Source organism: Oratosquilla oratoria, chromosome 23, assembly GCF_046742065.1.
Source record: "Oratosquilla oratoria isolate Oo_2021 chromosome 23, ASM4674206v1, whole genome shotgun sequence".
Classification (NCBI taxonomy): Eukaryota; Metazoa; Arthropoda; class Malacostraca; order Stomatopoda; family Squillidae; genus Oratosquilla; species Oratosquilla oratoria.
Genome location: NC_134799.1, coordinates 21,627,095 through 21,644,461, shown reverse-complemented (window position 1 = coordinate 21,644,461; position 17,367 = coordinate 21,627,095). Strand labels below are relative to the sequence as shown.

General features: G+C 45.7%; 1 protein-coding gene across 3 annotated transcripts in view; it reads right to left on the bottom strand.

Moving 5' to 3' along the window:
- Positions 1–17,367, bottom strand: part of mtgo (miles to go) — a 340,195-nt gene that overhangs the window by 24,135 nt on the left and 298,693 nt on the right. For all 3 annotated transcript variants that reach the window (XM_076206850.1, XM_076206853.1, XM_076206852.1), the window contains one exon: positions 15,074–15,237. In XM_076206850.1, the coding sequence (XP_076062965.1) occupies positions 15,074–15,237 (164 nt within the window). The remainder of the gene's footprint in view (positions 1–15,073; positions 15,238–17,367) is intronic.

The following is a 17,367-nucleotide window of genomic DNA, read 5'->3' as shown; positions in this document are numbered from 1 at the left end:
CACATTTTTACCAACACCTACACCTCTTTTGAATGTCCACCAGCACCTGCCACAACGGCTTGTGTTGTTATGTATCGATATACATCCAACAGAGTAACTGTTAATATCCATGCTTTGAACAGATTGTCATTTTCCCACAACCGGCTCCCATCATACAAGGATGTCCCAACCCATTTGCAAAGGACATAAACCTGTCAAAACCTTGTGTATTAAACATATGATTACATTTTTTCTTTAGCTGCCCCTGGTCTAATCAGTGACTTCAATTGTGTGCTGTACTTGTGAATGACGCTCGTTACTTTCTTGGGAGAGACCTCTCACACACGCGCACGCACGCACGTACACACACTGCTTCCTGGCACAGTGGTATCGACTTTGCCTACTAACCAAATTGGTCCTGGGTTCTATACTCGCCCAGGGCTGTAAGGCATCAAAGCATTGCACTACGGGTCGGCACCCACTCCATTGGCCGTGTGTGTGTGTGTGTGTGTGTGTGTGTGTGTGTGTGTGTGTGTGTGTGTGTGTGTGTGTGTGTGTGTGTGTGTGTGTGTGTGCGCACGTGCGTGATAATGAAACAGGAACTGCCTAGTGCAAGCCTTATGGTCTCTTGCAGTCTCCTCCATTCTAACGTGAGGAACAGGCCACACCAAAGCGTGATCATACCGAGAGACGAACTAGCCTGGAATTCTACGACAATTCTCCTCGTCCCTTTAACCCAACAGTTATTCCAGCCTAACACACTGCTCGATTACCGTGAAAAACAAATCCACGCCAGGCAACCATTTTACGACGGTATTGTACACGAGAATACATATCAACATGTTATCCAATCCCCTTTAAGTCTGCTCCCGTTCCTTCTGCATGCAATACCACCTTTAAAGCGACACACAGGCACAGGCACACGCACACACACACGTCCACAATCGGATCGCACACTACCTCTCATGCAAACCATGCTTGCATACATGCACGTAAACAAAAATACACTTTTATCACCAAAAATAGATTACACACACAATTATATATATATATATATATATATATATATACACATATATTATATACACATATATTACATATATACATATATTATATATACACATATATTATATATATACACATATATATTATATATACACACATATATATTATATACACATATATATTATATACACATATATATTATATATACACATATATTATATACACACATTATATATACACACATTATATATACACACATATTATATATACACATATATTACATATACACATATATATTACATATACACATATATATTACATATACACATATTACATACACATATTACATACACATATGTATTACATATACACATATATTACATATACACATATATATATATACATATATATACATATATATACATATATATACATATTATATATACATACATATTATATATACATATATATATACATACATATTATATATACATATAATATACATACATATTATATATACATACATATTATATATACATATATATATATACATATATATATACATATATATACATACACATATATACATATATATACATACACATATATATATACATACACATATATATATACATATATATACATACATATTATATACATATATATACATACATATTATATACATATATATACATACATACATATTATATACATATATATACATACATACATATTATATACATATATATACATACATACATATTATATACATATATATACATACATACTATATATACATATATATACATACATACTATATATACATATATATACATACATATTATATATACATATATATACATATTATATATACATATATATACATATTATATATACACATATACACATACATATTATATATACATATATATACATACATATTATATATACATATATATACATACATATTATATATACATATATATACATACATATTATATATAACATACATATATTATATATACATATACTATATATACATATATTATATATACATATACATATATTATATATACATATATTATATATACATATACTATATATACATATATTATATATACATATATATACATATATTATATATACATATATATACATATATTATATATACATATATACATATACATATTATATATACATATATATACATATACATATTATATATACATATACATATATATACATATATACATATACATATATACATATATACATATTATATATACATATATACATATACATATTATATATACATATATATATACATATATATATAAATACATATATACATATACATATTATATATACATATATACATATACATATTATATATACATATACATATTATATATACATATATACATATACATATTATATATACATATATACATATACATATTATATATACATATATACATATACATATTATATATACATATATACATATACATATATATACATATACATATTATATATACATATATACATATACATATATATACATATACATATTATATATACATATATACATTATATATTATATATACATATATACATATACATATTATATATACATATATACATATACATATTATATATACATATACATATTATATATACATATATACATTATATATATATATATATATATATATATATATATATATATATATATATATATACACGCACGCACACGCACACACACACACACGCATCAGTTGATTTTTGTTCGTAGTGAACTCCCCCTATCAGGAGGCTAAGACGGTGCCCTTTACAGAGGACTGTAGCGTGGGATTTAATGAATCATGCCCTTGATCCAACTCACTGGCAGCAGGGTTCGAACTACCGTCACCTCGACCTCCGCCACAAGTAGCGACGCTCTAACCCGCTCGACCAGCGAGCATCAATATCAACTAAGTGAAAAAAAAAATGGAGGAAATAAACCTGAAGTTAAGAGATCTTGGGAGATGATCCTCTTCGTCGTCATTAGATGAAATGATTAAATATTGAACGGGGAAGTACCTGGGGGCAGAGCAGTGTGGGTTCAGAAGAGGAGTTGTGCGCAGATATAAATCATTGTGGTAAGACAGGTATGCGAGAATTACTTGACACAAGGTATATGTTGGGACGGTTTCCATGGATTTGGTGAAAACATATGACAGGGTCGATAGAAAAGCTTCGTGGAATGTGATTCAGACGTATACAATAGGGGGAAAGGATATTGAAAGCAGTCAGCTTTTTACATCGACAGGGCACAGATTATGCGAGAGTCGAAAATGAATGGTTTGAGATGGCGAGGCTGCGTCAGGGTTGTGTTAGGTCGCCATGGCTGTTCAACATGGTAAGGGAGGGGAGTGTGCTCGGCAGAGGCCTGGAGTTGGTGGGTGAGAGTAGAGGGGCGTCGCAGCCACGTTTGCGGATGACACAGCACTTGTGGCCGATTCTGAACAGAAACAAGCAGATGGTGACCGGATTTGGTCGGCTTTCACCTCTGTCTTGGATCGCGTGTTGGACTCGGAATCGACAGCTATTACCTTCTCGGATGAGAGCTCAGCGGTCATACATGCCTGATCTATGGGTAATGCTGTGAACTTACAACTCCTTGCTCACGAGAGTTGAAGTGCCCGTTCGCAAAGCTGCGATGCCGAAATTACTTCAGCCCTGGGAATCGAACTAGGACCGCTGGATTAGCGGTTGCGAACGGTACCACTACGCCGTCGAGCCTGGTGTGCGAGAGAAAGTTCCGAGCGAATGCAGGCACAAGACGAGTGAACGAAATATACAAGAACGATGAAGGCAACAGGTTCAGTGTGAACGTGGAGGGCAAAGAAATTGAGTGTATTTGTGTTTGTGGGAGTGAAGGGAGTCGAAGTGGAGATGAATTAGGGAGTGAAAGAAACGTGTAAATGTTCTCATCCGATTTAATTATTTTGAGTGAACGAGGACGGGAGGGGAGCGGAGGGGGGGGGGTTCGCCATGTAAATGAATCGGTGGGGATAAACCACTTTCGGTTGTCGGGCCCTCCCGTGTCTCACTGCATTGCCCTTCATCCGAGCGATGTGCCTGGAGACAGGGATGCCCCCTTTCACAAACGAGGTACAGAGATGCCAAGGACATGGAATGATTATTCTAAAGTCTCCATTGAGTATTGCTTTACTTCGAATAACTTTTGTTTTACTCTTATTCACCTTCAAATCTACATTGTCGAGATTATTAAGCAGTATTCCATAAATCCTAATTCGATTCTAAAACGAGGTCACCTGCAAATTTCAGGTAATTAAAATATTCTCCCCAATAATATACAAACCTTTCCACCCCTTCATAAGTGACTTGTGTAAAGGATCACACTGGGTTATTTTTCCTCCGACTGTTGTAGCAGATTTGCAGCCGGCAACTTTCGGGAAGGAATCGGATATGCTGGAGAAGAGTAGTTTTCCTCCAACATATTAAATGACAATCTACGTAAACTGTCGAGAAAACAAATAGTTTGCCACAGTGATTTTACTACGAAAGAAAAAAAATGGAAGCGGGCGGTACCGCCGATTAATCGGTGGTTGGAGCATAAATAGCCAAGTGTGATAAGCCCCTAAATGCCTTCGTGGCAAACTGGGAATAATTGGGATGAAACTGTATAGTCACTCCTCACTACAATGAACGGAGGGAGGGGGGGGGATGAATGAGGGAGAAGAGAAAGGGGAAGCGCTTCTATCCTTGGAGGGATTGGTCATTCTTTGGGTGAAGATCAGTCTCCAATCGTCGAAAAGGGGAATCTGGTCCGGAGGGGTGTAACTAACGCATCGACTACAGAAAACTTGTGCAGTCAATACTCCATACGAGGAGGGAAGAAGCGAGGCAGGGAGGGAAGAAGGGAGGAAGGGAGGGAAGAAGGAAGGAAACAGGAAGCGAGGGAATGGGGAAGAGGAAGAGGGAGGGAGCATGGAGGAAGAGCAGAGGGAGGGAGGGAGAGTGGAGGGAAGAGTAATGAAGACCGTGGGACTCGACAGCTGCCGTGGTTTTTGTGTCGTGCGGCTGCGGCAATGGGAGAGGGAGAGGGGGAGGGGGAGAGGGGGAGGGGTGCGGAGAGGCAATGGAACGTAATCCGGCAGAGCTATGGTTTAATTACCCCGACTGGGTATCCATCAAAGGAGAGCGCATGCAAGAGTGCTCGCGTGGTGTGTGGGGGATCAAGGCAACTGTGTGAAAATGTGTGAAAAGTGTGCACGTGTGTGTGTGTGTGTGTGTGTGTGTGTGTGTGTGTGTGTGTGTGTGTGTGTGTGTGTGTGTGTGTGTGTGTGTGTGTGTGTGTGTGTGTGCGCGCGCGCGCCCAATGAATGGCGGCAGAGGTCAGGTGGTATCACCCTCCATCTGGTGCACAGGTGTGTGACGAAGGTCCCTTACACCTGTTACACCTATTCAGTACCATGGCCTCCCTTACCACCACCACCGTCATCATCGCCTCTAACAGCAGCAACACAATGATCACACGAGTCTTTACGGTTTTCATTATTAAATCACAAATATTATACTCAACAAACACACACACACACACACACACACACACACACACACACACACACACACACACACACACACACACACACACACACACACACACGACCACACTTTCATTTTTAAGTTTCACCATGAGGATTAGAAACATCGAGAAAAAAAGGAAGAGAAAGGAGAAAGATCAAGAGAAAAATGCTGGACAAAAAGGTGTAGGAGGAAAAGAACAAGAGAGGAGAAAGACGAGTGGGAGGATTCGTAGGAAAATGGGAAAACAGGGAGAAAGAGGAGAGAAAATAGTAGGAGAGAGGAGTGGGAAGAAGATTGTAAGGAGAAAAAACAAGAGAAAGGAATAAAAGTGTAATTGATAAAGAGTAAGAGGATAAAGAGGAGTAGGAGGATGGGAGGAAAGAAGAGTAGGTGGGTACGAGGAAAAAAGGAAGCAGGTGGATAGGAGAAAAATAAGGGAATAGGGAAATGGAATGAAAAAAAGAATGGAGGATGATAGGTAGAAAAAGAGGAACAAATAAGAGAGGAAGTGAAGAGGAGTAGGTGAGAGCGGCGAAAAAGAGGAGAGGAAATGGGAAGAGGAGAGGAAATAGGAAGAACAAGAGGAGAGGAATGAGGAAGGACGGTTAAAAAGAGAATGATACAGCGATATATATATATATATATATATATATATATATATATATATATATATATATATAGAGAGAGAGAGAGAGAGAGAGAGAGAGAGAGAGAGAGAGAGAGAGAGAGAGAGGAGAGAGAGAGAGAGAGAGGGGGGAGGGCAGAGGGAGGGAGGGAGGAGGGAATACAAAGTGGATACGGAAGTGGTGAGTCAGAGCGAGGGGCAGCCACGGCATGGCACGGGATGGGGGCGGGGCAGTGCCGCGGGTGGCACTGTAGTCTCCAGAAAAAAAAAAAAAAAAAAAAACGGGGAGGGGCAATGGGCGTCATGGTGCAACAGGAAGAGTAAAGGGAAAATGGAAGGGTAGGGGTAAGGGTAGGGTAGGTGGAGGGGCAAGGGAGACTGAAGGAAAGAGTACGAGGAGGATGGGAAGATACAAGTTGCATAATCATGGGGAGACGGGGGCGGGGGTAAGTCGATGTATAGTCGAGGTGGGGGTGGGGGGGCTAAGGGATAAGTTTGGGCCAAGGGTAGGAGTGGGGGGTGGGGGTGGAGGCTTTGGGGGAGGAGACAGGCAGTAAAAGATGGATTCGAAGACGAGTGTTGGGGGTTGCAGGGCATGAAACAGGTTAAAAAAAAAAGATAAGAGATGGGAAGAGGAAGAATAGGGAAACTGGGGAGACACGAGATGGTAAGGGCCCTGATGCTGGTGAGGGAATAAAGGCTGTGGGGGATTTAGAAAATCTAACTAGGGACCAGGCTTTGGACATGGGGAAGCATGTGGCAAATATTAGAAGGGGGAGGGGGGTCTAGGAGAGAGTGGAGAGGGAGGGGAGGAAGAGTATGCTCAGGGAGGGAGGGTTGGGAGTCACAGGAGTCCTTCTGCATCTTGTCACCAGCGCTTCTATCCGAACGTGTGGAGTCACAGAGGGAATCGAGGCGAGATTCGAGGTGGGATTAGCACCAGAACGGAAGGATTGTTAAAAATGATCAGTATTCTTCTGCTCTGGTCCGTAGGGGCACCACTGAAGTCCCTGAAGTATTGAATGTATAAAACTTGCAAAACCAATATCCCATACGGGGGTCAAGGGAACGGAGAGGGGAGAAAAAGTTGGTATACAGAGAGAGGGGGAGGGGGCAGGGGGAGAGAGGGAGGGGGAGAAGAGAAGTCACTGGGTACGGGTCGCATGTATATAGGGGCTTAGGAGAGAGTACCGGACAAAAGGGGGGTGAGGGAAGGGGGTGAGGGAAGGTGGAGGGGGAAGGTGGAGGGGGAAGGTGGAGGGGGAAGGGGGAGGCGGAACGAGGAAACGGGAAGGGGGAAGGTGAGAGAGAAAAGGAAAGTGGAAGGGGAGGTGGGAGAAAAAATGCAAGGGGGAGGGGGCGTGAGAGAGTAAAGGGAAGGGGGAGGGGGCGTGAGAGAGAAAAGGGAAGGGGGAGGGAGAGGTAGGAGAAAAAAGGCAAGGGGAGGGGAAATAGGAAGGTGGGAGAGGGAAGGGGAAAAAGGAAGGTAGGAGGGGGAAGGGGAAAAAGGAAGGTAGGAGGGGGAAGGGGAAAAAGGAAGGTAGGAGGGGGAATGGGAAAAAGGAAGGTGGGAGGGGGAAGGGGAAAAAGGAAGGTGAGAGGGGGAAGGGGAAAAAGGAAGGTGGGAGGGGGAAGGGGAAAAAGGAAGGTGGGAGGGGGAAGAAGGGAAAGGGAAGATGGGAAAGAAAAGGAAACGAATGAAGGAGGGAAATGAAAGGGGGAGGGGGAAGGAGGGAAAGGGAAGGTGGGAGGGGGAGAGGGAAGGTGGGAGGGGGGAAGAGGGAAGGGGAGGGAGGATGGAAGGAGGGAGGGGGGAGGAAAGTTGGGAGAGAAAGGGAAGGGGGAAGGAAGGTGGGAGGGGGAAGGGGGAAAGGGAATGTGGGAGGGAAGGAGGAAGAAGATGGAGGAAAGGGGAAAGGGGGGAGGGGAAGGGGGTGTCGTTCACACCTTCACTCCCGTGGCTCCCCCTCGACTGCAGGAGACTTTGTTCAGGACCTCCATCGAGTGCGACCCCAAGGCGCCCCCCCCCCCGCCCAAGAGGTGAACGAGAATTGCCTGGCGCGCCTCCACATCCCCCCAGGGGGCAAGGGGGAGGGTCGCCAATGTGGAGGAACTGGGAGGGAGAGTGGGCGTGACGTACGGTGGCTTTATTCTGGTTACTATGACAACGCCGAGAACGACAACCCCCCCCCCAGGCACATACGCACCGGCTCGACGGCGCAGTAGTACCGTTCGCGACAGCTAATCCAGAAGTCTGTGTTCGATTCCCGACCAGGGCCGAAATAATTTCGGTATCACTGCACTGCTAGCCGGCACTCCAACTCTCGTGGGCAAGGAGATTGTGTGTGTGTGTGTGTGTGTGTGTGTGTGTGTGTGTGTGTGTGTGTGTGTGTGTGTGTGTGTGTGTGTGTGTGTGTGTGTGTGTGTGTGTGTGTGTGTGTGTGTGTGTGTGTGTGTGTGCGCGCGTGTGTGCAAGGCCAGCATTACTCATAGATCGGGTATATACGAGCTTGAGCTCTCAATTGGTAGAGTAATATCTGTCGATCACGGGTCCAACACGTGACCCAAGACCATGGTGAATCTCTCACACTTCCTGCTCTCCCTGTCTTATCCAACAAAACAACAACAACAACTTGTTATGCAACTCGGCAGCAACAGCTGAATCCACGACGATCACGGAGCCCCCCGCCCCCACTGGCCACCATAGAGGGCCCTCTCGTCCTTAATCCAACGACTTGCCACAGGGACACGGCCTCGAGGGTGAACAGAGGAAAGGGTGAGGAAGGTAATGAGGAGAAGGAGGAGGAGGAGGAGGGAGAGAGGAAGGAAGAGGGAGAGAGATACAGAGATAGAAAGGACCTAGATTGTAAATAAAGCGTGGTTATTTCATATCTGACCAATATATACAAATAGGTAATAATTATATCAACTACTCACTGGACATTTTTTCTTTTTTCTTTAGCAAAATACGGTTTTAAAGGAGTTTGGAGAGGTCAAAGGTCCGCCCGGCGACACAGGGACGAAAACGACCGAAACTCTACAAAGAGACGAGCTGTGCGCGCGCGCAGAGGGCAAATAAAGACTGGGGCCCTTTGCGTCCAGAAGACCTTTGGGGCCAAGTCCTCCGGGAGGAGAAGAAGAACCTTGATGCCGAGATCGAGGAGACCTTCGTCGCGTAAGGGCGACACTCGACGGAAACGAGTGCCGCCAGGCGATTCTGTTCACCTCGGTGGCACCACTTCGGTCCTGTTCACACTAACGATTTGAACCGCGCAGAAACTGCTGCGGTACCGCATGATTAAGGAAAACCTGCGCTGTTGTGTGTGAACGCCTCCAATGACTTGCATTGTAATTGGAACGCCGCGGTTGAAACTGATAGTGTGAACAGGGCTCTTAACTTGCTGCCATCCAGTGCAAATTACATACACATTGACTGAAATAACGATTTATTGATACTACACGTGTCAGGGTGTTACTATATACATTGGAAAGATATTTGGGGAAAACTTGGTCAATACTGAAAGGAACGAAGAGGCCATGGTCGTCAATAATGGAAGTATTGACATAATTATTGTCAATACATACTGACAATGTGCGGGAACTTACGAGTGCTGAACTATGTTCAAATGTCCAATCTGGATAGTTTTTAACACTTCCCGCTCCTCCTCTTCTGTTCAGACTGAATTTACAAAAAAAAAAAAAAAAAAATTCTTAACCCCCATTTTATTAATCAATCATTGGCACTACAAAAAGCTTATGGTAACCATGGAAACCCTTACCCCCGCCCCCCCGCAACCCATCCCACTCCCTCGACTATTCAGCTTAAGAACTGTGCTTCCGTGCCGACTCCATCAATCAAGGAGGAACAACAAGAGGAGAGGAAAGATGAGAGACCACTATTGGTTTCGTTGACAGATTGGTTCAATTACGAAAGGGGAGAGGGACGTAGTGGGGGGGGGGGGGTACAGGGAAGTGGGAGGTGGGGGAGTGGGAAGTGGGGGGAGGTGGGGTGTTTGGGGAGAAGTGGAGGGTGAGAAGTAAGATGATGGGGGGGGTAAAGTGGAAGATAAATAGGAGGGATAATTACGAGAAGTACCAGGAGGAGGAAGAGGGTGAAGAGGAAGAGGAAGAAGAGGAGGATGGAATACTCGTAGCCCCACCGATAGGGCGACTAAATTGCGGAAGAGGTCGATAAGTTCGAGTCCTGGAGCTCGTCTTCGTCCTCGATCGACCCGGGAACCGACACCAGCTCCCGGGGAAGGGCTAAAACCAACTGACACTCGAGCCGACCTGGACAGGACTGTTTTCAATCAAGAGGTTACTAAAGAGGAGGAAGAAGGTGGAGATGAAGAGAAAGAAGAGGAAGAGGAGGAAGAAGACGGGAAAGAAGACGAGGACGATGAAGGGAAAGAAGAGGAGGAGGAGGAAGGAGGAGGAAGGAGGGGGAAAGGAGAAAGAAGAGGAGGAAGAAAGGGAAAAGGAGAAAAGAGGAAGAAAGGGGATAATAGGAAGAGGAAGGAGGAAAAAGAAGTAACGTAAAAAGTGGGAAAAAGAAGTAAAGGAAGCACAAGAAGAAGAAAAGGGAGAGGAAAAGGAAGAAGAACAAGAAGAAATTTTAGAAGAACAAGTAGAATGAAAATAAGAAATACAATAAGAATAAGAACAGGAGGAAGACGTGGAACTGAAAAAAACCAACAACAACGTTAAAGCCCTTTGGGCTCTTGATCCTCTTGATCCACTTGTTCCACACCCACCCACCCACACCCCCACCCACCCACCCACACACACACACACCCACACACACCCACACACACACACACACACACACACACACACACACACACACACACACACACACACACACACAGAGGGGGAGAGCTCTTGTGCACGATACAAGACCAGACGACCCTCTCTCCCGGATTTTCCACAAATCCTGTCCTCACGACTTCCTCCACCACTTCCGGGTCCGCGATCCGGGCCACAGGGGCCAGGAAGGCCAATTAATAACCCCTTCCGGGCCGGGAGTGAGAGGGAAAGGGAGGACGGGAGTGAGAGGGAAGGGAGTGAAGGGAGGGAAGGGAGGGAGGGCCGACACGGTGGGAACAGAGACAGTCGGTGACAAAGAAAACTGATTCAGTTTTGCGTCGCGAATTCCCCGCTGTCAGGAGGCTAGGACGGTGTCCCCTTACAGAGGACTTTGTAGCGTGGAGTCTAATGAACCATGCCCTTGGTCCAACTCGATGACGGGAGGGTTCGAACACCCGTCACCTCGAACTTTGTCGCAGGTAGCGACGCTCTAAATATAGAATAGTAAAATGGGATGGGATGGGATGGGGACGTAAGGGAAAGGAAGAAATGAAAGACAGTGGTAGTGAAAGTATGACATGTTGGGAGGGAGGGAGGGAGAGGAGGTGGAGGTCGAGGAAAGGGAAGAGGAGGAGGAGGAGGAGGAGGAAGAGGAGAGATGGAAGTCGAGGAGGTGGAGGTCGAGGAGGTGGAGGTGGAGGTCGAGGAGGAGGAAGAGGAGGTGGAGGTCGAGGAGGAGGAAGAAGGAGGAGGAGGAAGAGGGTGTGGAGGTCGAGGAGGAAGTCGAGGTGGTGGTCTAGGAAGAAGAGGAGGAAAAGGTGGAGGTCGAGGAGGAAGCGGAGGGGGAGGAGGAGGAGGAAGTGGAGGAGGAGGAAGAGGAAAAAGAGGAGAAAGTGGAGGAGAAAGAGGAAGAGGTGGAAGGAGGAGGGGGAGGAGGAGGGGGAAGAGGGGGAGGAGGGGGAAGAGGGGGAGGAGGGGGACAAGGTGGACAGTGGCGTGCGAGAGGGAGAATGGGATTGGGGGCGACGTTAATTTTTCGTCCTAATAGTTTTAAAAGTTGTCGAAGACGACGACGATGACCAAGACCAGAGCTTCTCGAGGCTCTCCCCGCGAACAGAAGACTTGCGACGTTGGCCCCTAAGGAGAGAAGCGCTGGAGAGTTCTTGGCGACGAAATATAAACGAAAGGATAAAATGAACGCGACGCCATTGAAGGAATTATATATATATATATATATATATATATATATATTATATATATATATATATATCGACATTTGGATATGCTTTTTGGTGTGGGGGGCGCTATCTTTTCCTCTTTAAGAGAGGGGGTACACTATGTAGAGAATGGTCAGGGTTGGGGGTACCTGGTGGGGGAGGGCGATTCCCTGGTAGATGGTCAGAGTCTCCTGGGGTTCTGGAGTTGGGAGGGTGGTGCAAGTTTTATGGCGAGATGAAGAGTCCTGGAATGGGGAGTAGGGAGTGGGGAGTAGGGAGTGGGGAGTAGGGAGTGGGGAGTAGGGAGGGTCTAGGGGCAAAGAGAAAGACAGAGAGGGGATGGGGAGGGCAGAGGATGGTGGGAGAGCGGGGAAAGAGAGCGTGGGGAGAGTGTGGGATGAGAGTGGGGAGAGTGGGGAGAGAAGGGAGAGAAGGGAGGGTGAGTGAAGGAGAGCGAAGTGTCCTGGAGTGGAGTGGAATGGAGGGAGGGGGAGGGAGGTAGGTCTCCCGAGATGATGGAGAAGGAGGAGGTATTCCTCGATTTCGGAATTACGGATAAGACGACGACGTCGGGTGGTGGGCGGAAATTCCGGGGGACATTTCCGGTAACAGGGTCGTTTCCAGTAAAGGGATAATATTTCCGGAGTAGTGAACACCCGGAGTTTTGGGGGGAGGGCTGGGGTTTAGGATGCGAATGAAGGGGGTAGGGTCACTGTCGTCCGTCCTCTATCCCTAACCACAACCCTAATCACCGCCAATACATTAATTACCAGTCACCAATAACTACCACTGCTAGTCGCCGTCGCCGCCACCACACCAACTCCACCACCCCCTCCAACTCCTCAACCACCACCTCCACCATCAACACCACCTCAACCACCACCTCCAACTCCACCACCACCACCTCCAACTCCACCACCACCACCTCCATCACCACCTTCAACTCCACCACCACCACCATCTCCAACACCTCCAACTCCTCCACCACCTCCGACTCCACCACCACCACCTCCAACTCCACCATCAACACCTCCACCACCACCACCTCGAACTCCACCAACACCACCTCCAACTCTACCACCACCACCTCCAACTCTACCACCACCAACTCTACCACCACCACCAACTCTACCACCACCACCAACTCTACCACCACCACCAACTCCACCACCACCACCTCCAACTCTACCACCACCACCTCCAACTCTACCACCACCAACTCTACCACCACCACCAACTCTACCACCACCTCCAACTTCACCAACACCTCTTCCACCACCACCTCCACCACCAACCACAGATTCTTGTTCAAGACTCTCCTCCGATCTCAGATTGAAGTCATCCAAGCCGATTCGGTCGGTCGGACGGACGGACGGATCCTTCAACACCGCGACGCCGCGCCGCAGCAATCTCACAAGAATCTATTCGCCTGAAGGCGTTATCACACTGGATTATTTTTCCACTAACCTCAAATTCATCGGCGGTACCGCAAGCCTCCATCACTTTTTCCGCATGGCGAACTATTTTTTTTTTTTTCTTTTCAACATCTGATATGCTGGGAGAAATCTATTTTCCTCCAGCATATCAGATTCCCTATCGTATACCGCGGGCTGCAAATCTACAACAGTCGGAAGAAAAATACCCCAGTGGGAATTACGGAACCTTGTGGGACGTTCACGCCAAGGTTCGAGCCCTGGTTTAGGAAGGAAATGGGCAAGAACTGGTTAACCAATTGAGTGGTTATCGAATGGGACTTGGTGACCATGTAGTAGTGTGCGCTGAAACTATCGGTTGTTTTAAGAGAAGATGAGATAAATCTATGGATAGGGATAACAGGTGGTAAGGGGCATGGAACTGGCTCGTGTAGGCCTTATGGTCTCTTCCAGTCTCTTCCATTATTAGGTTATGCAATATAATCGTCCGATGCCGGTCACGACAGCTATACAGGGAGGAACGGAATTGAAGGTGTAAAGCATCCTAAACAATACCCAAGAAGAAATGACAATGCGAACCTGCTGGAAGCAAAAGGAGGAACCACAGCTTTGGCTGACACCAAACTCTTGTATCTATATATTCTAACTTTGCATATAACTGCGAGTCAGTCCTGCTGAATGGACTGCCCCCTCCCCGCCAGCTTCTCCTATGTCCCAACATAATAAAATATCTTAAGAACTGCTTTCAAAACAAGAGGACTCTCCTAGTGATGTGACTGATGGAAAAGTCTACGGTCTCACACTGCCAGTGTACAAGTTTTCAAATGATTCTGTAGAAGATTTTGACCACAAGTCTCGAATCTGTCACCAACGAGGATTTTGTCATTCGGGTTCCCACAGAAAAAAAAAAAAAAAAAAAAAAAAACGCTTATAAGCCTAAGCCCAAACTGAGACGCAGGCGACACAGGCGACGCAGCACAGAGCTGCCTAGTGTAGGCCTTATGGTCTCTCGCAGTCTCCTTCATTCTTATGTTCTTATGTTCAAAGGCAGACTTCCTGTTGCTGAACTGAAGTAGCTTGAACTTCTCTCTCACTTGAAATGCTTCTCGACGTACTACACCTCAGCATTTCAAGTGAAATAAAATCAAAATTTACTTCAAATCAGTAAAAGAAAGTCTGCCTTTGCTTTGTGCTGCGTCGCATGTTCCGCCCGCGTCGTCTGTGCCGCCTGCGTCGCCTGTGCTGCCTACGTCGCCTGTGTCTCAGTTTGCGCTTAGGGATTACGGACCCGGAACACAAAAATAGTAGGGTCACAGTCCAGGCTACATTCAACGCACAACCACCCCCTCCCCCCCCCAAAAAAAATATAATACCAAGCAAACAAGATAGAAAAAAAGGGAAGATGTACTTACATAGGAGCACAACTGCATTGGCATGGGTTGCGTGGACAAAATCACGTGCCGCAGCGTGCCCATCTCGTCCACGATCTGCTGCACCACGTGGCCGGGAGGAACCTGCACAGGCAGCGGGATGGGCGGCGAGGAGTTGGCCGAGACCATCCTCACCGTGGCGGGGCCTGGCCGGGGGAGAGAAAAGAGAAGCCGTTTAGTCAACAAATACATCCAGAGGTTCTGTCCTTAGGAGGGGGGGGGTCAGTACTGATGCGAGAGGAGTCGCAGAGGTGGACAAGGAGAACACAGAGAGAGACAGAAAGAGAGAGAGAGAGAGAGTCATCAGCATTCGGTTTTGAATGGAGACTAGTCTCTAACCAGAAAATAATGCGGAGTGACTAGTCCGTAGGGGCGGGACTGAAGTCACTAAACTAGGTTAGTAGTAGATCCAATGTTCTTGAAAGGTGTGATGGATGATGGACTTAATGCGCGCGCGCGCGCGCGTGTGTGTCTGTGTATGTGTGTGAGAGTAATAATAATAATTACGGTTTATTGGGTATAGCAGCATTACTGCTGAAAATGTACAGCCTACAGAATTATAAAATTATAAAATATAACAGTGAAAAGATGTTGCTACAAGCATTAAAAAACAAAACAAAACAGTAAGCTAAGGAATTGCCGTGTTGTACAACATTGTTACTTCTTGTACAACACTGCTATTCCTTAGCTTACTGTTTGTGTGTGTGTGTGTGTGTGTGTGTGTGTGTGTGTGTGTGTGTGTGTAAACGTATACACCAAAAACATATAAACTATAAAACCGTACACAAAATCAAACGAGGCTTCATACGCGTGACCATCGAAAGACCAGATTTGGTCTGGGGTTATCTAAATTCCTACAACTTTGATTTACCGATTTCCGGATGGATGGATGGATGGATGGATAATTGAATAAACGAGTAACCTCGAACTTTATTCAAAGTATAGTATCAACTCTGTCCGCCCCCTGTAATTAAGGAGACTATACCGTTGAATTCTGTGAGGGGTAAATTTAGTTAATACACAAATAAACAAGTAAAAATAAATTCAATAGTCTTGTCCTAATTACAAAGTACGTCTTTTTAATTAAGGGAAATATGATGTTATTTTTTTTTACAAGAATTAGATATGGTTAATACATATATAAATAAACAAGTAAATAAATATATCGTAGCCAGTAGTCGTTCCCTAATTTAAAGATGTGCAGTACCCGACTGAAACCTGTAGACTTGTTGAGGAAGAAACCAGAAGAAATTTTCCGAGAGTTCGAGCGAGGATGAGGATGAGGATGAGGATGAGGATGAGGATGAGGATGAAGATGAGGAGGGGTGAAAGTGACAGGCGTGATGATGGGAGCCAGTGAAAGGAAAGAGGGGGGCGGGGGCGAGGAAGATGCTCCTCTTCGACGCCTCACCACTTCGCTTGGTGAAGGCTGAAGATGACGAAAACGAAGACGTGAAAGCTGAAGAAAAGGACGACGAAGACGAGGACGACGAAGGCAGCCAGCCTGAACCGAATACATTACACCTACCACACTGTCATTGTGCTCAAGAGCTGACACCACTACGGATCACGCAGTATTCTTTTAATGACTGGAGGCCTTACCTTCTACTGCCCTTCATTCATTCTAACCTCTTTCCAGATCTTCAACGCGGTTTTATCCCGCCCACACCCAGGATAGAAACGCTAGTGAATTACCGGGGTTTCCCAAATAATTTCTTTCCAGGTCCCTTCCCCCTCCTCCCCTCATCCTTGGACAGAAGCGTTGGTTACCTGTGACCACCTGCAAGACGAGCTTCCGGGTCGACATCCGGAGGGCCAACGCCCTCTATCCGGGGGAACCAGACGACAAGGAGTTCGAAGACTCGCCCAGTTCAACGACCTCTCCTCTCTCTCGCAAGATCTCCCTACATGTCTTGCTGGACGCGCGCATTTTTTTTTTTTTTTTTGGGGGGGGAGGGGGTGTTATGGCGACCTAGTTTGACATTACTAACTACTTTCACGATCTTGTTGTACAAGGTTGGTGTATCTTTCTCACTATCTTGAGACGTTTTACTATTACCTATGATGAACTCCAATTTAAAATACTATTTGATAAATCATAAGATTTATCATTACTATGGTGATTATGTTATCCCCCCGGGATACAGTAGGAGTCCCTAACCAAATAATAGTGTGTGTGTGTGTGTGTGTGTGTGTGTGTGTGTGTGTGTGTGTGTGTGTGTGTGTGTGTGTGTGTGTGTGTGTGTTTATGTACGTATGTGTGTGCGTGAACGTGT